At 53.8% G+C, this 21,042-nt stretch overlaps 1 protein-coding gene across 3 annotated transcripts in view; it reads right to left on the reverse strand.

Moving 5' to 3' along the window:
* Positions 1-21,042, reverse strand: part of LOC120541719 (contactin-4-like) — a 429,737-nt gene that overhangs the window by 103,112 nt on the left and 305,583 nt on the right. For all 3 annotated transcript variants that reach the window (XM_039773606.1, XM_039773607.1, XM_039773605.1), the window contains exon 5: positions 20,178-20,273. In XM_039773606.1, the coding sequence (XP_039629540.1) occupies positions 20,178-20,273 (96 nt within the window). The remainder of the gene's footprint in view (positions 1-20,177; positions 20,274-21,042) is intronic.

The following is a 21,042-nucleotide window of genomic DNA, read 5'->3' on the forward strand; positions in this document are numbered from 1 at the left end:
CTCCGGATTGACAGGATGGGGGGCGGTTCCAGGAGGCGATTGGCAGAAGTTTGGCTGGGCAAGGGGTTGCCACTCTGACGGTTAGACACGGGTGCCAGACAGGCCTCAGGAGGAAGGGGGCTTAGCGTTTCTCCTTTTGTGTGTTCTCCCACCCTCGCTCATTGGATTTCGGATCATTTTGTCACCTCTTTTGGTTTGATGACAGCTCAAGAGCACCTCCTAGTGTTGAATTGATGAGGCCCGAGCTCATCCCTGCAGCACTGAGAGTGGCAGGACATTCCTGGATGGCATCCAGTTCTTTTTTTTTGGGGCCCTTGGGATTGGACTGGGATTTGAATCCTGTCACACATTCTTGGGGGCTGAAGCCTGCCCTGGCAGCACTGGGCACAACACAGGAGCCAACCCTGGACAGGACAGCAGCCTGCCACAGACACAACATTTTGTCTGAGGTTCATTGGACCTGCATCTGAATTCAGACCTCAGAATGCTCTGGAAGTTTACCCTCGGCCGCCGCTCATATGTGCCCTTCAGCGTATCTCAGGTGGGCGACAGGAGCGACACGGCGTGCCAATGCAATGAAAGCGAGATGGTGGACTGTCACCGGCCAGTGCTGCCCAGTGGCCGTGTGGCACCCGTCGACAACCCTCAGAGTCCCTTCTCGGGTCATCAGCCGTCCTGTGATGCCCGTTGCTCATGTGGGCTCCCCCCATTTGCTGTCGCCTCCCCTGCATCTCTGGGCTATGCCTGTTGGGTACAAATGTCACAAATGAAGCCCCCTTGTCAAGCACATCTCAGCTCTCAGTATCTGAAGCCAACTGTGCATATAGGACCAGAGTGGACCAGGCTGGCACAGGGTTAGCATGGCAGCCTCACCCTTGCAGAGAGCCGGGTTCAAACCCCAGTTAGCATCTGTGTGCAGTTTCCATGTTCTCCCTATGCCAGCTCCACCTTGGGTGACACACCAAAAGCGAATGTGTGCCCAGCTGCCACCCCACTACAGTGCTGGGATTGGCTACAACACCTGGCACTCCTGACTTGGGTTAAGTGGCACAGTGCGGCAGTCTTGCGCCTCCTGAGACCCAGGTTCAAATTCTAGCTGTCACCCTGACTGAGGAGCCACAGCGCCCACCGCCAGTGTATTCTGGGCATTTCACAGTGACAGACCAATCAGCACTCACTGCCAACCTACAGCTGTCCCAGTCTGATCATCAAGAGCGAGGCGTGAAGCAGAGGGGTGACACGGGTGTCACACTCGTGTGGCAAATGAGAGACACACAAAATGAACGACAAAAGGGCACACTGCTTCCTGGCACACATCACCACACGACACGTGCGATGGGGTGTAAAGACTGGCAACTCGTGGGTGATGCCCTGTCCAGGCCTTCTTCCTGCCTTTATCGCCCTATGCCGGCATGTTGGCACCGATTTGGTGTTGTCCATGTCCTGCTGTGACACTTTGACGTTTTCATCACCTTGAGCTTGTCATTGTCATCTTTAAAGTTTCAAAGCCAATTCCAGGCTCAGGCCAATCGCAACTAAGGGCGGGTCTTTGGGGGTCTGGTGGCCTCCATGACCTCAAAGCGGACCCTCGCGCTGTCGTTTTGAGTTCACTTCCACGGTGGTCTCCTGGTATTTGGTGACCTGCGTTTGTCCCCAGCTGTGACTTTCTTAAGATGTTTCCTTCTCTGCTCTGTGATTTCCCCTCCGCTGGCGCGTCGCCTCACTGCTTTGATTTGATTTTTACGTTGGCAGACATTTCACTTAACAAAGAAGCAGGGCATGGCGGGCACACGCTGACCCAACTGTGAACTATCTCAAAAGGCACACTGGGGGTCTCGCGTTGGGAACAACACACTAAAAGCCCCCCCGAGAGGTGGCCTGAGGACGTCATCAGACATTTTGTGACGCTGTGGCCTTCTGCTAAAGCCCCCAAATGTTTTGTGTTAAACATCCATCGGCCCTCCACACCTGTGAATGTGCCAATGTACTCCAATCGAGGGGGTCCTCGGGTGGTCAGCACTTGTCCCCCAGGTGCTCACTTCAGGAAGACTGGAGAATCACGGCGGTCGTCTCTGAACTCTGCGGACCACCCTGGGACGTCCTGGCCTGGTTTCTGCTCAGCTGCGGACCCCCTCTGGACTGGCGTGTGCCTCTCTTGGGCTGACCGCAGGTGGACTCCAAAGATCTTCTCCAGGAGCAGCAGAATGGGAGGAGCCTGAGCCAAAGTGAAGGGTCCGCAAATCCTCTTTTGGGTGGTCACTCGGGCTGTTTGGTGAGGCAGAGACCACTCTGAATGGTCCGAGTAGAGGGCTGAAACACAGCAACATGGGAGCAACGTGAAGGGGTCGGCCATATTGGCAGCAGCGAAACGGGGGGCGCTGACGGACCGATGGCAGACCCCCTCAATCTGTAGAGAGTGTCTCGCCCACGTCATCTGTCCCAAGACGCACACTTTGGCAGGCGGAAGGTAAAGGAGGAGCAGCGAGCGCGGGGGGCTTCAACGCCGCAGTCCGCCAGTAACACTCACCAATGAACACACAGATGGTACAACTCGGAATTATGGGCTACCACCCCGAGGCGCTCCCTCAACTGGGGTCATCCATGCTCACAGGGGCTCACCAGCTGTGCCACTCGTCTGCCAACCCTGCACGACTGACTGCGAGGCACCCCAAGGTAGGGGGCACAAACCCACAGACACTCATCTAGCACACATTAATGCCTCCCACTCGCCCGTCACAGACTGGCACCTCATCAGCTTCATCGCGGCAGACTTCTCCACAGGATGAAGACCCTACCCCTGGCCCCAACGAGGACAGCACACCAGACCCTAAACTACGATGGCTCAGGCATCACAAAAACCCACTCTGGGGACCCGCTTGGCGGTCCTAACTCTGCTGGGTTCAGGTGCCCCAAACTTCTTGGTTTTGTGATACCACAGATGAGGTGGGCCGTCACCTCCCGGCCCCCGTGGGGTTTGCTCCAGACTGGCCGTGTGTGTGTGAGAGTGAGTGGGCTCTGCTATGTGCTGGGGTCCTGATGCTGCACCAAAGCGCCACGCTATGTCGTGCCATCTCAATGTTTCAAGGTTATGGCATCGGACAGTGCCAAGGGGCTGACTGGCACAAGTGCCCCGACTGCTGCTGCTCACAGATGGGCCTGCCATCTGCCCACTGCACAGGCCTCTACCCAGGAAGCTGACCCCAAAGCCACAAGGTGGGCTTCTACCCCGTACAGGCCCGGTATGTGGCTGTGGTCCTCTTTGTGTAACCAGTGTGCGACGGGGTCCGCTGCCTTGTCGGCCAGGGTCCGCCACCGCTAATCTCTGTTTGCCCAAACTCCTTCAGCTCCCCCAATCTAACCGTCGCCCCCACTTTAGTAAACCGGAGACCTGAAGTGTGTGCCAGCCTGTAGGGGAGGCCCGACCAGAGCACCAGTACAACCGCCACACGTAGGGGGCGCTAGATGGCCATGTGGACCCCCTCTGATCTGTGGTCCTCTAGCAGCCACTCGGGATGATCGCGAATGGGGGGCCATTTTTGATCCTTTACAAGCCCCCATGGACCTCCACCAGTTTCTGTGACACTCGAGAATAGTCAGACCCGTGACATTTAATCAAAGCTCCCATGTTAATATTGTGACCTCGTGAAGTAAAGGGTGACATTTCTGGTGAGCCCCCCCAAGTTGGGGTGGCTTACGCTAAGGCGGACCTTTGACTTTCTTCTCCACCCGAAATCCTCGGGGTCTTCACTTCAGACAGGAAGAACAAGCAATGCCCAGAGAGAGGCCCAGGGTTTAAAACTGCCTCAGCAGTGTGCCACCCTGGTAAGCTCAGTCAGAGAAACGGGCACTGGCGGTGGGGAGTGTCCCCTGAGGCTGCCGTTCATCGCCGTCCGGGCACAATGGCGGCGCTGCCAAGCCAGTGAGGTGTCGACCACAGTGAGGACTTCTCTCCACGCTGGCACCGAGGCACTCGTCGGGTACGCGTACACGTGTGCCACGTCCTTAGACTGTGGGGGGGCTGAGTGCACTTCCTTCCTTTCAAATGATGAGTTTATTAATGAATCACCATATTGATATTTAATTATTAAATGAGCGCACTCGCTAAACGCCCTTCATTAATTACGCGGGGCTCTTCACTAAAGCTGCCAGTGATTACAGAGGGTTAATTAGTGGCACACGCGGTGCGCTGGGGACCCTCACAACAGAATCTTCAGCACCGCTGGCCTTCATCTTTGCTGTCACCCTACGGGTCCTTTTCAGGCTCCCTGTGAACAGAATGGACAAGGACAGTCGGGGGCTCTGATCACAGCCACCTGCCTTAAACCTTGTCACCTCTCCAGCCTACGGGTGGCACCTCACGTCCACGGCATGAATGTACCTGCAAAGGTGGGACGTACCTGGGTGAGTCCTGGGTTTGTCCGTGTGGCTCTAGACGAAAATGGTAAATGGGGGGCACATGGGGTGAAAACTTCCCAAGAGCCCATCTAGTACCAGTATAGCCAGCAGGGCAGGTGGGCTTGGCCTGCTGTGTGGAGTCGGCACGTCCTCCCTGTGCCAGCCAGTGATGTGCAGCTTGGCTGTAAACTGGCAGAAGAGGTGTGGTGGGCACCCAGGTCCGTTTCGGGCTGTGTGCTTGTCCCTCATCTCACGGAGAGGCTGGCAATGAATGTGGGGTCTCTAAGTCAGTAGGTGGGGGCTCACCTAGTTGAGGTGAAGGAGAAGACGACGACGACCCTTCTGTGATCCAGCTGTCAGTGATGACGTCCTGCCGCTAGTGCCAAGAGCAGAGGCTGATGCCACCGTGAGTGGGCTCATCTAACCCGATTGTCGCCACTGGCATCGTCGGCAAATCAATTTTTACAAGACTGTGGCTTTCTGTGAAACTCTAAGTGGACCCCCAACTTCGCTCATTGATCTAAGGTCCAGGTATGGCTGGCATGGACCCCCTTCCTCTCCAACTGCATGTGTGATTAGTGTAAACCTTCAAGGGACCCCCACTGCACTAACCGCTCGTCTGCACCGGACCCCCATTCTTACGGTTTGTGTGATTCTGCCACCTCAATTCATAAATACAGACGGCGACTGAGAGCCCCCTGGTGGCCTCGGCGGTGCCCCCCTCTGACACGCGCAGGCTAATCCCCCTAAATCCTCGCAGTCTGTAATTCGCGTCTCTTCTCCTGTCTTACAATCCGCCGTTCTGCACTTTCTTCTTGCCGTGTGATTAAAGGATCTGAAAAGCACACATCAGGAGCAAAGTGGACGGATTTGCTGGCGCAGAGTCGACGGAGAGGCGCGACACGGAGAGCCCGGCACTGCGTTTGGATCAATCGGCGCTTGGACCGCGAGAAGCCAGTGGGTGAGCGCGGGGCGGCCAGTCTATGACTTGATCGTCGTCCTCCGGCTGCGCTGCGCTCTCATTTGGTGTCATTTAGGAATGAGAAAGAAAAAAAAAAAAAAAACATACAGAGCGGCGAACAACTAACGGCGGGCATCGGAATCGCCGGCTGCTGCTCGGCCTCACGTTCTGTCACGTCCTGTCCTCGTTCGAACGGACCGCGGCGAGGGGAGAAAGTGGGGATTCAAAAGACACAGAGAGAGACACAGAGAGAGACACACAGAGTGAGACAGAGAGAGAGACACAGAGAGCTCTACCGTGAAATTCTAAATTATTCCGCTTAGGGGATGAATTATCGGCTCACACATTCGAAAACCTGCAAAAGCAGAAACATCCCAGCATAATAATTAAACCTCGAAAATAACAGTCGGCCAAATCTCCAGGCAGGCTGCGCTAATTCGGGACCCGCAGGACTCGCCGCGCCATCAATCTGGAGTGGCCCAAAAGTGTCAGCGCGCCGTCATCTTCTCGGGCCTGCGCTCGGCGCGCTCGCCGCCCATTGTTTCCTCCTAATCGGGATGTTCATTCTCACGCCGCCTTTATTCTCTCCAAGTCACAGCCGCCAGAATTTCAGCTTAACTCGTTTTAAGCCCCTAAATCTGACAGCAGGTTTTAAGCTTTCGTTTTGGACGAGGACCCCGTGCAGCCACCCGGCACCTCCACCGCTCTCCTCGTGAGCGCTCGCTCGAGCGTGCCGTGCGGTGCGCTGCGGTGCGGCTGACCCAGAAAGCCGCCTGTCAGGACGCGGCCATCCGCATTTGTGCTGACAGCGCATCGGCAAACCTGCTTAGCGATCAGTCAGTCAGAGGACATGCAAATCGCTGACATCCAAATGCCACGCTCGTTACGGAGTCCTCGGGCAAGGCGCCAGTCAAACTAATTCAGCCTAATAGGTCCGTTTAAAGGGGCTTCTGGCCTTGTTCGTCTGCACGGAAGGCGCACTTGAGCTCGGCCAGTGCAAACAGCGGAGGGGTCCGGTCCTGTCCGGTGGGCCGCTGCTTGCGGTAATTGAAGAAAGTCTGTGGTTGTGCAAGGGTTAAATCAGCCGTATCTATTAGATGCATGTGAAAACGCTCTGTCTCTGTGTCTATCGATCTCTTACTGTATATAGCGCCTTTCACCAATCTATCTATCAATCATAGCACCTTCTCTGCCCACCCGTCCAGTTTATCAGAAGCAGGTAGAAAGTCAAAAAGCCAAACCGTCAGCTCAAAGCCCACTCTGCCACTCTGCCCACAATTAGCAAAACACAAAACGAGAGGAGCTTGGGCATCAATCAGTCTGACGTCATGATGGCAGCTGACACAAATCACATGTGGAGTAAAAACACCAGTCATCCCAGTTGGGGCGTCCATCCATGTAAAGCCTCCACTCGGAAGGTGGACCTTCAGGCTTGGCAGGGGTCCATCCATCCCATTCTGGGCATCCGTGTACATCACTGCCTTCTATTTAAATCTATCTATCTAATATATAGTGCCTTCGAATGGACTGGTGGCCCTGTGGCTAAAGGATCTGTGCTGGTAACTGGAAGCATGCCAGTATGAATCTTGGCAGTGCCAGAAGGAATGCTACTCCGCTGGACCCTTGAATGAGGACCTTAACCTGCATTTGCTCCAGGGCTGCTGTACACATAGCTGACTCCAACCTTCTCCTCCGGACAGCAAGCTGAGGCAGATGTGAAAAATGACAAATTCCTACTGCAAGAAATTCCAGATGTCAAATTAAGCCACTTATTCTAGCTAGCTATCTATCTATCTCTCTTACCCATCTAAGCCTTTGCCATTCCAACAGATGGTGCAACACAAACATTTGTTCTTATAAAACGCAGGAGTACAACTGCCTGTGATGACAGACAGACAGACAGACAGACGCGTGTCCCTTTATTAACGGCATTCCGATTTTCTTTCTCTCCTCTTTATGTAAGTACATCGGGCTTCATTTAATTTAAGAAATGATCTGCACAAACAGAATTCTTCGTCTCCTTGTCGGTATGCTTGCTGTCTTGTTAATCTTAATGAGCGAGAGTCAGACGAGTGGGCTACTTGGTCAGCTCTGTCGCGTCTGCACGGGCTCAGCGAGTCGGGCGGCCAGCTTTTCTTCTTCGCGCAGTAAATGGATGCGTAAACATCCTAAGAAACGCCAAGTCAAATGGAAACGATCATTGAAACATGGGGGCCGAGCCTCAAGCGGGGGGCTTCATAATCGGCTGTATTATGATTTTCTTCGCCTTCTCTTTCTCAGTCAGCGCGGCTCCCAATTAGCGCGCATGGCGGCCTCTCCGGCCCGGATGCTCCAGTTGCAAATCTCAGGGTTCGGCTGAGCGGCTCTTTGATTTCCGTGGACTAAACGGATGTGGAGATTTGAGAGGACGGCCGTCTCCTGCTGATTGTGCGTTCGTTCCCATAAATAACTCGTCTAATGATGCCTTTTCTTTCTTTCTTAACCTCCGTTGCTATTTAGGTGATCGGTCTGACCAGAGCAGCGGCGAACGCGGCAGGGAGCTGTCAGTAAATATTTGTGTGTCTTGCGCGTTCCCATCGACGTGGCTCTTTTTGATGCGAGACCCTCCTGTTTTGTACGTTTTCCATTCCTGACCCGCTGAGGTTGGCGTTCATTTAGTGCGTCATATTGAAATTTTAGCGCCTGCCTGCCGAATTCTACTTTTCTAGAACGGAATTCACGCAAGTTCTCGGACTCTGCAGCCAACTGCCAACTTCTGTGATGGTCGGTTTAACAGCAATGACAACCGTGGCACTCGGGCAGTTCGGACACGCTTGATTCTCTTGTTTGGTACACTAGGGGACATCACTGAAAAACGGGATACGTGGAGTCAAAGTGCCAGAGTGCCACAAACCTCGGCTGTTGTCCTGCACTCTCGGCACCGTTTGGGTGATGAAGACTAGCAGAGGGCACCTGCTGGACTGCCAAATAGCTCTGCGGCTGCGATTAGGACAAGAGACCAGCAGATAAAGACCGGGCCATCCTGAGGAGTTCAACTCTTCAACACTAAACAAAGAGTGAAAAATGTTAAAGTCGGAGCATCTGATCTGAAATCTGCAATCTTGGAGAAGCAGGATCCTCTAGTCAACTTTCAACATTTAAAGCCTGAGCTCCATTTTGAGGCCTAGGCAGGCATAAAGCCTCCCATTTGCTTACACAGGCAGGCAGCCTGAAAGTGAGCCTTATTTGGGCAGCCCAGCAGGGAGTGTGGCCTGCTTTTTGGAGGCCTTGTACCTTTTAGCTAATGTTGTGCGTGCGAAAAGCCAAACAAATGAGACATTTATGCTTTTCTTGAACTTTTGAAACACTTTAATGTTCACTTGATGGACAAAAAAAAGTCTATGTGTTCTATAGCGCCTATCCCCATCTATCTATTATACAGTGCCTCTATCTGTCTATCTATTATATAGCACCTCTATCTATCTATCTATCTATCTATTATATAGCACATCTATCTGTCTATTATATAGTGCCTTTATCTGTCTATTATATAGCGCCTTTATCTATCTGTCTATTATATAGCGCCTCTGTCTATCTATTATATAGTGCCTCTATCTATTTATCTATTATATAGCGCCTCTGTCTATTATATAGCGCCTCTGTCTATTATATAGCGCCTCTGTCTATCTATTATATAGCGCCTCTATCTATTATATAGTGCCTCTATCTATCTATCTATCTATTATATAGCGCCTTTATCTGTCTATTATATAGTGCCTCTATCTATCTATCTATCTATTATATAGCGCCTTTATCTATCTATCTATCGGTGGCCTTGCTCATATCCCCTGTCATTTGGGCCTTTCCAACAGCCCCCTGAACGCACACTTTATCAGTAATGGCAGAGAACTCAGTGGTCACATTGTGGCTGACAAGACAAGAGCTCACTGTGAAAAACTGGGAATCCTGAGAAGAAACTAAGCAGGACATGACTCCACAGAGACGCCACCGAAGAGTGGTCCAGAACAGACCAAGGAGCCCCCTTTGTCAGTACTGAGTGGAGACTTCGATTCGTTGCTTTAATTCAAAGACCCCGATACCCGCCCCCCCCATGATGCCATCCTGTTGGTAATCACCACAGCACTCGTCATTTTGGGAAAGTGTCACCACATGGGGGTGAGGTGGCAGTGCTTGGGACAGAATATCTGTCTGTGAGATTAGTGCGTGAGCCCCCCGATATTAGGTACTGTAGGTGATTCTTCACAGCAGGCCGCCTCTTTGTTTGAAAGCCCCCCTTTGTCTTCAGAGGGGCGGCGTGTTAGAAGGACCACCGAAGAGCGAGAGCGAGTGGACCCTGAGCTAATGGGGCGGCTAACTGAGACGATTCAGCGGCCCTCCCTTACTTGAGCTCGCCGCTGGAATGCTGATGAGGTCTCCATTGTCCTGCTCAAGTCCTGGCTGCAGACGGGCGGTGTAACAAGTGTGATGGTCTGTGTGCCCATGTTCTTGGCACATTTTGGTTTCAGTCATGTAGGTGTTTGGTGAACGTCCACAAAGGCAGCCCTTCTTTACGGTCCTCCCCTTGTTGGTGGGTCTCGTTCCTGAATGCTGAGGATTAAGTGGGCCGAGAAACCAGAGTGACATGCTATAGACACACAGGTAGATAATATTCATTTTAGTATAGTCGGCAGGATCACAGACAGACAGAGAGAGAGAGAGAGATATGAAAGGCACTATATAATAGACAGAGTCAGTTTTATTTGTACGATTCATTCACCTGCCAAGACAAATGTTAGATTAGGACACACAAACAGAGGAATACGTGGCGCAGACCCCTCAGTCTCTCCTCGCTGAGCAAATCTCAAGAGCTAAGCACCCGTTGGTTTGGGATTTGCTCTGATGTTTGTAAGGCACCTGGTGTGTGCGCTTTACCTACACGTCCATGCCGGTGACACCACAGCGCCCTGCTGAGCCCACCTTGTGGGGGACCACCCGCAAGACACGTGGAGCAGAACAAAGGCAGCTGATATACACGGAGGAAATCAGAAATAAAGAATGACACGCGTGATCAAAATGAACGAGCAACAGGGACATAAAACCTGAGTGGGACATACAAGTCAGCACCTCCCAGCACTTCAGCAGCGCATCGGGCTTGTGGTGTCACAAAAGTCCCACATGTCCATCAGTGGCTTGATGCAGCAATCTCTGTGACAAAATGAAGCGGAGACACAAGGGACGGCATGGCCTTTACATGACAGGCGTCCGCCGATAATAAAACAGCCGCAGCTGACATTTCTCTCCTCACGCAAAAAAATGGCCTGACTGGCAGTGGGCCGTGGTGACTGCATGGGGGTCTGTGGGATACGTGTGCGTGTCAAGGGTGACAGGAAGACGGACTTATTCCAATTTATTTTTTTTATATTTCTTATTTTATTTTCTCGGCTCGGTTTCTCTGTCACAGGAGGCTCTACAGTCTTACATGGCCAGTTGCTCCTCTCGGAATGTTTCTTGTCGTCTTTAGGATTAGTCTGGGAGGGCGGGGCCTCGATGCCAGTCTTTTATAGCCCCGCCCCCAGTGTCACACAGTTTTATTGTTCATTTTGAAGGATCACTCCCTTTTTTTTTTTTTTTATGTATTCTGCACTAACGGTGTCCTGATGCTTTAAACATGCAGCCATTCACTGTACTTGTGGGTGGAGCCACAGGAGGTGGGGCCCTAGTGACATCACTGCCGCTGGCTCCTCCCCCTGGCCTTGTCTTCACAGCAGCATTCTGTGTGTTTGGAGCTTATTTGCCATTTTTAGCTTCTTGGCTTGCGTTTGCCTTTCGCCAGCTCTCTCTCTTTCACTCTCTCCCTCTCACTCACTTTCTCTTTTTCTCTCACTCTCTCTCTTTCACTCTCCCTCTCTCTCTCTCTTTCACTCTCACTCACTCTCTTTCTCTCACTCTTTCACTCTCTTTTACTCTCCCTCTCACTCTCCCTCTTTCACTGTCTCACTCTCTCTCACTCACTCACTCTCTCTTTCACTCTCTCTCTCTTTCACTCTCTCTCTCACTCTCTTTCACTCTCTCACTCACTCACTCTCTCCCTCTCTCTCTTTCACTCTCACACTCTCTCCCTCTCTCTCTTTCTCTCTCACTCTCTCTCTTTCTCTCTCTCTCTCTCTCTCTCTTTCCCTCTCCCTCTCACTCTCTCCCTCTCTCTCACTCTTTCACTCTCTCTCACTCTTTCTCACTCTCTCTCTCACTCTCTCACTTTCACTCACTCTCTCTCTCTCTCACTCTTTCTCTTTCAACCTCTCTTTCACTCTCTTTTTCTGATTCTCACTCTCTCACCCTTTTGACTCTTTGGTGTTGCGACGCTGAGCTTCTGCACTTCTGCGATTCTCTTTGTCGGGTTTGTTTCATTCCTCACGTCTGAATCTTAATTAATGTGTTCCTGTATCTGACGCCACTGTCCCGATGCGAGTCCCTGTCACCGGGGAGTGGCTTCTGAGGTCACCATTTCAGGGGTCAATTAGGCCGAGGTGTTAAAAGGTCGTCTCGGCAGCCATTTTGTAGCCGTGCTGGCGTGCCACGCTCCCGGAGATCCTCCCTTTCCGGCTTAATGAAAGTGCAGCTTGACTTGCCAGTGTTTACCTTTTGCCCGCTTTGTTAATCTCGTCTTATTGTGTGGTGCCCAAATGGGGCCGATCCGATTGTATTTTATTTGATCCAAACCAGGAGACAAGAAGGAGGGAGAGTCAGCAGTGCCAGGCCCCAGTCTGTTAACTGAAGTGAAATGGGACTGGCACTGCCGACTGGATGGTGAAACCTCAACAGGTGCAGGACACTGATGGGCACTGCCATCCAGACACGACACACAGCAGCTTCACCAACAACAACATGGCTGTTGGGCTCCACAAACCTTGCAGAACAGCAGCCACCGTTACTGTGACCACCTGCCAGCTCAGGTCAGTCTCGGGGACCCCCAGAACTTCACACCCACTTGCTTTGCGTCTCCTTCTCTTCTGAGCTGACCTTTCCTGACAGTTTGCTTGCTTCCTATTGGTCCTGCCTCCAGCAAGTTTGTTCTGATTGGCCAGGGCACAACTGGGCACAATGGAAGTTGGTGCAAGTGCAGCCTGGGGACTGGCATTCGCCTTTGACGGCTTCTTGCCAGGACAGACAGTGTTGCCACGGTGACTGGCATGCCCGCCTTGTGCGATTCACGACAGTACTTGGGGGCGCTGCTGAGCACAGTTTAGGGGGCCGGGTGACCGCCATGGAGGCCGACACGCGCACACACACACACGAGTGACCGGGGAGGTCAGGTAACGTTTCACTGAAGCCATTTATTAGCGGCACGTGGCTTTACCTTCTGTATTAATGCAGCCTTCTCTTCTACGTGCCACCCGTTATTCCACAGTGGCACTCGTCTACCTGGAGGAGGACAATAACACATCAATATGATGACAGGACGAGTCTGAGGGTCTCGTTCAAAGTTCACAGCCCCCACAGCTGCAGTTTCTGCCATGTTGTGCCGTGCCAGCCCTGCCAGGCCCACAGACGCCTTGCTAGCAGCGATGTGACACTTGCACATATTTTTAGTACAGAGAGTGCGAGTTTTATCACCGGTCTGGAGGAACAATGGGAGTGTGGCAGTGGGGGGTTTGTGGAGGTCTGTGATAGTCGGACCCTCTTAGCAGGAAGTGACGCCCGCCTGTCCTCCACTAAGCAGAGCCTGGCATTTACTTATTTAATGCAGCGCCGTGTACACGAGGCACACTGCTGTAAGCCCTCTAGATGACTGGGTGCCGCCTTTTGTTCTTCTTCTAAAGTTCTAAAGGGCCGCGGACCCCCAGGGGTCTCCTTTTCCAGGACAGCACAGGCCTCCGGCTATTAAGGTCCAGAGTCTAGCAAGTCCTGCCAGTCTCCTGGTGGGCTTTCCCACCTCATATTCAGGTTTGACCCCCACATGCCAAAGACGTGTGTGTGCCATGCTGACCTGGCGGTGGGCACATCTGTCTGCGAGGGGTTTGTAGCGCCGGGTGGTGCCGCCACAATCGGCTCAGGCAGTAGCTGACTTACAGGACGGCCCGGTGGTGCAGCGCTTAGCGCAGACGTCTCGCAGTTCAGCACCCTGGGCCCGAGCCCTGCTGTGCGTGTCAGGTGTGGACGTTCTCAGCCTCCGCGTGTGCCCAGTGCGGCTCCAGAAGTGTGTCTGATGGGTTTAGTGTTGGGGAGGAGCGTCCGCTCCGCTGGCCTGAGCACTCCTGCCAATCAGGTTTCAGCTCTTGGCCGTGGCACTCAGTGGGCAGAGTTGGCGTGTTCTCCTTGGATAGGACCGATAAGCAGGCCGCGTGGCACAGCGGGTAGGGCTTTGGTGTCTGGGCCTCTGTCGCACTGTTGACACCACAAGGCCATCAGCACATGTGTGCCCTGGGTACAGGTGCCAGCTGAATCAACAGACAGACAGCAAAGCGCTGTCGACACAAGCACAACGGGTGAAGAACTTCGAAAGGCCAATTCCAAAGACTTTGGACTAAAGTCTTCTAAATGAAGCATGCCACCGTACCACAGATCGAGTGGCATCACATGCTAGGCAGTGCCAGGGCGCCTCCTGGTAAAGTCAAGAGACTCCCTTTGAGTTGGGCGCTGCTGCCCACCAGAGGGGTGGCGCTCATTTCAGAAACATTAGGAAGCGCTAAAGACACTTGTTGGGATCTTGGCATGACTCTCGGCCGGCCCCCCAAGCGAAGTGAGGCCAACGCACAGCAGACGCCTCGTCATCTGCAGCTTAGAGGAGCTCTGCGTGGCATGCGATCCTCGAGGAGCGGCCAGGCCATCTGACAGGCAAAAGAGGACAAAGCTAAAAGAAATCGTGAGCCCCGACCCCGTGACTCGTCCGGTCCAGAGGGTGACGCGAGATTACCGCACTGTCATGACTTATCTGGGCGTGTCAGTGGCACTCTGGTGGTCTGCAGCTGGACCCTTCTGGAGTAATCAAGACAATCGAGTGACCCGAGGAAGCAAACTTTACACCCCATGGCCCCGTAACGTGACCTCCAGCACAGTCGCGAGCACACAAAACAAAATGGAGTCCTGAAAGAACGCAAATAAACGAGAATTACTTCAAATATCTGTGAACTAAAAAAAGTAACGGGGAGGACCAGCACTTGAGTGACACCTGATGACAGCCAAGGACGGGCATTGTGAGGGCCAGGAGCAGCAGGACGGCGAGCCGCGTCCACACACACACACACACACACACACGTCACGAGGTCCACATGGCAACAGGAGGGCACAGGCGGGCGGTCAGAAAGTGCCACCGCCTCGAGATGATGACCGGAATAAGGAATGGCCCGGTGTGCCACCGCCATCGTCTGCTGCTCAGTGGACAGCACGAGTGACGCGGCACTGCCAGAGATGCCACCGTGACAGTTGGCCACACAAAGCAGAACGCGGCCTCCATGTTTGGATTACTCAGCTGCCTAAAATAATAAACAGGAATCCAAATGATGCCAAGCGGCCACTGAGCGTGGCAATCGAGGGTCCGCCACGACATCGCGCATCTCGAGATCACAACAGAAACAGAAGACCACTCTTTAAAAATCAACAGTTGGCACCTCGATGGCCCCTCACATAACACACGGACTTGACACACCACAAGTGTGACTTCTAAAAGGCCCCGGGCACAAGCGGGCTGCGTGCCCACCGGCTTGGCGAGTGACCAGAGAGGCGGGCGTGGAGTTGGTGGAAGCCCCTCTCTCCCTCCGTACGCTCCACAAGCCCAAAGTTCATTTCCGATTCATTCATCTGGCGAGTGGGCAGCGCCTGATCTTCATCTTCATCTTCATCATCCATGCCTTGTGTTGTGCAGTGAAGAGGAGCCTCGTCGTCTAGCAGATTCATTACAGAAGTGACTTCCACTCCAACAACTGTAGCATCGGGTGCTGCCCACGAAGGGGTGGCAGGCTCACTCGTACTCGTCGTCCTCTACGTGGCTCGCCCATCCACAACTGGGGTCTGTCCAGGCCCCTCGGTGCCCAGTTTGGTGTCGTCTTCTTCACAGTCACTTGGGCACATTAAGACAACCACTGCTGGATGCCACCTCTGACTCGCCTCGAGTGGCCCACTGACAGTCCTGTGGCATTTTCAGCAAAGCTGCGCCTTTTGCTTCTATGCCCTCATCTTGATGCCCACCGCGGCCTGCTGGCACTTCACTTGGGTGATGGCCGCACAGAACAGCACTGGCGCCACCCCCGGGCTCAAACCCTCAGTGACACATCAAGTGTTTGGTCTTGTAAAAGTGGGATGCCCGCTCTGACTGTGCCAGCTGACCAGGCCCCCCAATTTTCTTTCAAATGTTTACATGCTGGTCTGACTGGACATGTGGGTAAGGGGTTGGCACGTGTGTCCAGTTAGCACATTGACCCGCAGGGCCCACCACTGTGTCACGAGTCGTCAGGCACTTGTCACCCCAGTCAGGCTCTGGCACGTTGTCATGCCACTGTAAATGCTGGCAAAGCTCTGCCAGTTTTTCTGGGTGCGAGCTAAATTGGCGCACACTGGCTTGTGACAGCCCGGGGACTCGGAGCGGATCTTTAAAGGCAGAGCGGGAAGCGAGCAAATGAGGACGAAAGGGACGGCGCCGGTGGCCAAGTTGCCCGGTCACCTCATGCAACTTCATGTCTGCCGTTTATGTCGCCCAGAAGAGAAAAGGAGAAGCGGAATCAATAAAACACGGACGGCACGGGGCAGGGGGACGACGCGAGAAAGAATCAAATCATTCTGAGTGAGTAATGAAAGTGTGGCGGAGAAGACCTCGAATTAATTATCTCGTGAATATCGCCGGCTTCCGAGCCAAGAGGGGATCGTCTGATTAAATGAAACGCGAACGTCTAAGCAGAATCACGGCGGATATTTGAACGTGAATTATGTTAAACAATCGGAGCAAATTGAATACCAAATCAAGAGGGAGGCGGTGGCGCCCCAAAGAAACTCGACCCCTGGCAGCGAGGGGTCTTCATCAGGCTCAGCGGGCAGAAGACGAGGGTCTGCCATTGACCAAGGTTGGGGGGGCGCACAGTACAATGGTGACCCTGCACCAAAAGACCACGAACCCCTCAGGAGGACGCTTAAGGGGAGCTCCTCCCTGAGGGCACGTAATGGGCAGTGAGTGCCCAGGCAGGCATGGCGTCCATTAAAGGAGGACAGAAAGCCACAGGCAACACTGGGGACGGGGAGGACAGTGACAATGACAAGGACTCTGTGAGATGTGGCCTCCTACTATATGGTGGGGTGGGCAGTGCCACCCTGCGCCGAGCCATCTTAACGGTGGCACCGGCCCTGGGTGTCTGTCTATTCAGTTCGCGGGCGACTCCCCAATCATCAACGCTTCACAACTTTCCAGAGCTTTAGTTTCTAAAGAGCCGCTGTGCCAGGCTGCACACACACACAGACGCCCTCACGTCGGTACCCCGGATGGCAAAGCGGACGCCTGCACTCGCATTAAGATTCCCAAAGACACAAAGCGCCTTTCCTGCGCGTGACGGGACGGTTCAGGAGGGGCCGCAGAGCTCCTTAGGGCCTTCACAGGTCTGGGTCCACCAATGGTCACGGAAGGACTCCCCCGAGCAGGGCATCACGGCAGGGTGGACGCTCATCGGGCGCTTGTGACAAAGGCGCCTGAAGGACCCGCTGACTGTGATAAACCCCAATTCTCAGCGTCTGTCTGGGGGATGCCAAGCGCCGCTCGTCACCAGTGCAAGACCACTCTAACGGTGAAGCATGGCGCTGGACTGGCAGACTACAGGCAGAGCCTGCGGCCAGTCGGGGGCTGTCATCGGCTCCAAGCCCCCCGTCAGTGAGCCGCGCTTCATCACGTTCTAGTTTGTGAAGTCGAGCTGCCGACCGTCGTCTTCTTTTCACGTCCCTTTCGACTCGTTCAGTTGCTCGAACATCTTAAAGCGCCCAGATGGCTGGAGGGGCTCACCAGTCAAAGGGACCCCCTTATCACAGCCCAGCGCAGGTAGCCGGCTGGCCGCCGGTAGTGCAGACGCATCACAAAGCTCAGAGCCGCCTTTGAATCTCATGCCACTCGAGGATGTGAGGCTCGTTCTTCATCCTGGCCATCTCTTGTCACCATTAGATACTGTAAGCCCCTGTGCAGAGCTGGCCGGGCACCTCTTGGGTTTGGTGCTCCGCTGAACTGGTGGCTCCGTGGTGACAGCTCTGCTCCTCCACAGTCATCATCGCCACCTTCTGGGAAGACCAATCCGTGGACCTCACTAAACCATCCAACTGGTGGTAGCAGCGAGCAGAGCGTGCTTAAGCAGTGCCAGCCTGTGGCAAACACTTACTGGGAATTCCTCGTCTGCGGGGACCAACTGCAGGCCCTGCTGCCCCCCATCAATGGCCTCCTGGCACCAGGCAGACACACACGTTCGTCCACTTAGTGTGTATGTGTGTGTGCCACTGCGGTCATCTAAGGGCGTCACAGATCTGTCACGGCTCAGACTCGCCTGTCACTCACGTACGATGGGCCCCTCCATCACTGCACCATCCATTGGAGGACCTCACCCAGCAACAGGACACAAACCCACCGAGTGCCCATCGGGCAGGATGCCAACCTCCACCAATAAGATGAAGGGCTAAGACACAGGCAGCCTTCAAAGTGTCACGTGTGCCAGCCAGCGGTCACATCGAGCTCCTCATGAGGTGGGCCGATTTAATTGGGCCTCACTTGAGCCGCCTGACCTTCTCAGATAAATGATCGTCGTCTCTTAGAAACGACGGCTGATGGCATGCGATGCCTACCAGGTGCTGGGCTCCTGAACCGTTAACCTTTATAATTGGCCTGGCGCCCCATTCGTCACACGGTCCGGGGTCCCGGTGATGGAGCGGCGCCATTTGGCCGGCTGATTATTTTAAGGCTGCAGCTTCAAGGTGGCACTGCGTTTTTTTTAATTGACACCCCTAGGATTTCAGTTGCGTTATTGCTATAAAAAGCTTTGCCAGCACCATTCTCATTGTTAATTAATCTGTAGAGTATTGAAATTAATTTTCTATGTCAGATTATTATGCATAATTGCTTGTAGTGAAACCTGAAGGCCTTCAAAATATATCATCAGCTCTCGGAAATTCCCTGCAATTGAACTGCTCGCCGTGCGCTGGAGACGTTTAGAGAGCGTAATTGAATAATTGAGCCGGGGGGTCTTTGGTGGGATTGCCCGCTTTAAACGAGGGGCAGTGACGGCCTCACCCGGAAACTCCGCCACAGGCCAGAAGCCCCGCCCCTTCCTGGTTTAGCAGGACTGGCATTCCAGTAGAAATTCCCATTTGGGTAAACGGCACCTGCCTGTCCGGCCTCGGAACTGACAGGAAGAGCAAAATCAAAAGAAGAAAACGAGCAGACAGCGGCACCGAAACGCAGACGAGCAGCAGAAATCGCAGACAAAGCCAAGAGAAGCAAAGAAAAGGTCGGAGGAAGACGCTCGGCACGCTCGTCACACTCATCACAGTCACGACCCGCGAGACGCGACAGCCCCATAAATTAAAGGCGATCACGACACGTCCTCTAAATGGGGCGCCACTGCGGGCACAGTTTGATATAATGTGACCCGACTGCACTGCACTGTACCCACCGCCATAGCCCTCGTTACACATCACACGGAGCGCACAGCCGAACTCCCAAACGTCATTTGGAAAGTTTGGGATGGCACTGTACAAAAATGGAAGTGAATTCAGTGGGGGGCAGACCCCTGCAGCATTGGCACAGACCGACGCCACCAGCCAAGAAGTCGTGAGTGGGCTGAAACACGCACCCCAAGCCCACCCTTTTTGATCGGCGAGTATCTGCACGCCTCTCGCGTGGCCTTGAACTTCAAATCCCCTTTACGTGAAGTAAGGCCCACCACAGGTGACGACGCCCAGCGTTTGCTCCCCCCCTCCTCCTCTGTAGCCCAGGGGCCAGCGTTGTCCGGTGTCATCTCACGTGTGTGTCATGAGGAGCAGAGGACTCATGGAGGAATTCCTAAAGGCCTGGCTGGGCTTCGACTTGCAGTTTTAACGTCCACACGCAGCCATTTCAGCCGGGACCCCCGCAGTCGTGTGGCTCTATATTTTCAGGTGAATCCGAGTGCCAAGTTTCATGGATTGTCACCTGGATACCACTCTGTGACAAGAGGGGTCTCTGCTCCTGACGGCAGTACAGAGCAACGTAAAACAGAAGACGTGTCAGCACATTTCTTCTTGAGTGCAGAATGGGGGCAACTCAGGCGTGTGGACCCCCCGAATGCCTACAGCCTCTGATCTTCAAGGTGAGCCCCATTTACTGTTCTGATTAACGGTCAGAGACAGCATGAAAGCCCCAAGCGGACCACCAGGACCCTCCCATGGCTGTGCTAATGGCTAGTGACCTCCATCCATAACAAGAGAGCCCCCAGTGACCGGAGAAGTCCCTTTTGGTGTCACGGCAGATGGCGTCATTCTAACTCTCTTGGCTTCACGAGGGTGGCCCCCTACTCACCACGCCGGTAGTCGCCGTCATGCAGGCACCCCAAAGCCCACACCGAAGGCCAGGCTCACCCCAGGCAGACCCTGAAGAGGGAAGACGTAAAGCCACAAAACAACAATTTATACAAAATATCAAAAGGGCAGCGTCGAGTTCTGCGCCAACGCGCCATTTCTAAATAACAGCAGCAAGCAAAGCAAATGCCAGGCTCAAATGCCAGGGCTGCCACCAGAAATGTGACGTCTCGCGGAACGGCACTATTTTGTTCATTTGAATGGAGGGCAGCAGCAAGGCACCCAGCCAGGCGGCGTGGAGTCAACTCTCGGTCAATAAACGGCGTCTTACCTCCAGAGTGCGGCGGGGGGCCGCAGAGCAGAACGACGCCTTGTCCTTCACGGACAGAAACCGCGCTGCGCGTCTGCGCCTTGAAGCTTTCCAGATCTGTGGAGAGAGAAAGAGAGAGAAATGGCCGTCAGTCTGCGGGTTTTCATTCGTACGAGTTCAGTGCCGTCGACCCCACCGCGATTATCCTCGCGCGCGCGTGCGTGAGTCGCCAGCATCCGCAGGGGTGTGTACCCTCGTAGGGCAGCCATACTGTCAGGTGGCCAGAGCCCAGCCGTTCTGCCACGTTTAAGGAAGAAAATGGGCAAAGGCCACAAAGAAAAGTCTGAAAACGAGCTCAGGAACATCCAGAATCTCGGATGGTGGTCTTCACACCACAGTGCAGCACAATGACGCTGGCACCCAATTCAAACATCAAAATGACAAACACAAAGTGCAACCTAAAATGTCAGACTGCAGGCGATTCGAGGAGAAATGCAAAATAAAACCCAAGTGAATAAAAAACCAAAACGCCACTCGACGTCAACTCCAACACCACACGACGGTGCCCAGGGACCTGGCTGTGGGCGACACGTCACGCCCCCTCACCGACATTTCTCATTTCGGCCAACGCCTTGTTTTTACTGTTTATGCGCCAGCATCATGAGCATCACGTGACCTCGCCTGGCGCGTGAGCGGCTCAAAGTCAGGTGACTGGCACGCCCACTTTTAGCTTTGATGCCCATTTGGCTAATTTGGTTACGTTAATCGATTATTTGGCAGAGCTCTCTCTCTCTCGAAGTTGTTTTCTGTGGGTGGACCCCATGAGGTGGGCGGGGCCACCATGACATCACTGCCGAAGACCCGCCCTCCACCTAGCGAGGCGCTC

The sequence above is a fragment of the Polypterus senegalus genome, chromosome 12, assembly GCF_016835505.1.
Source record: "Polypterus senegalus isolate Bchr_013 chromosome 12, ASM1683550v1, whole genome shotgun sequence".
NCBI classification, from domain to species: domain Eukaryota; kingdom Metazoa; phylum Chordata; class Cladistia; order Polypteriformes; family Polypteridae; genus Polypterus; species Polypterus senegalus.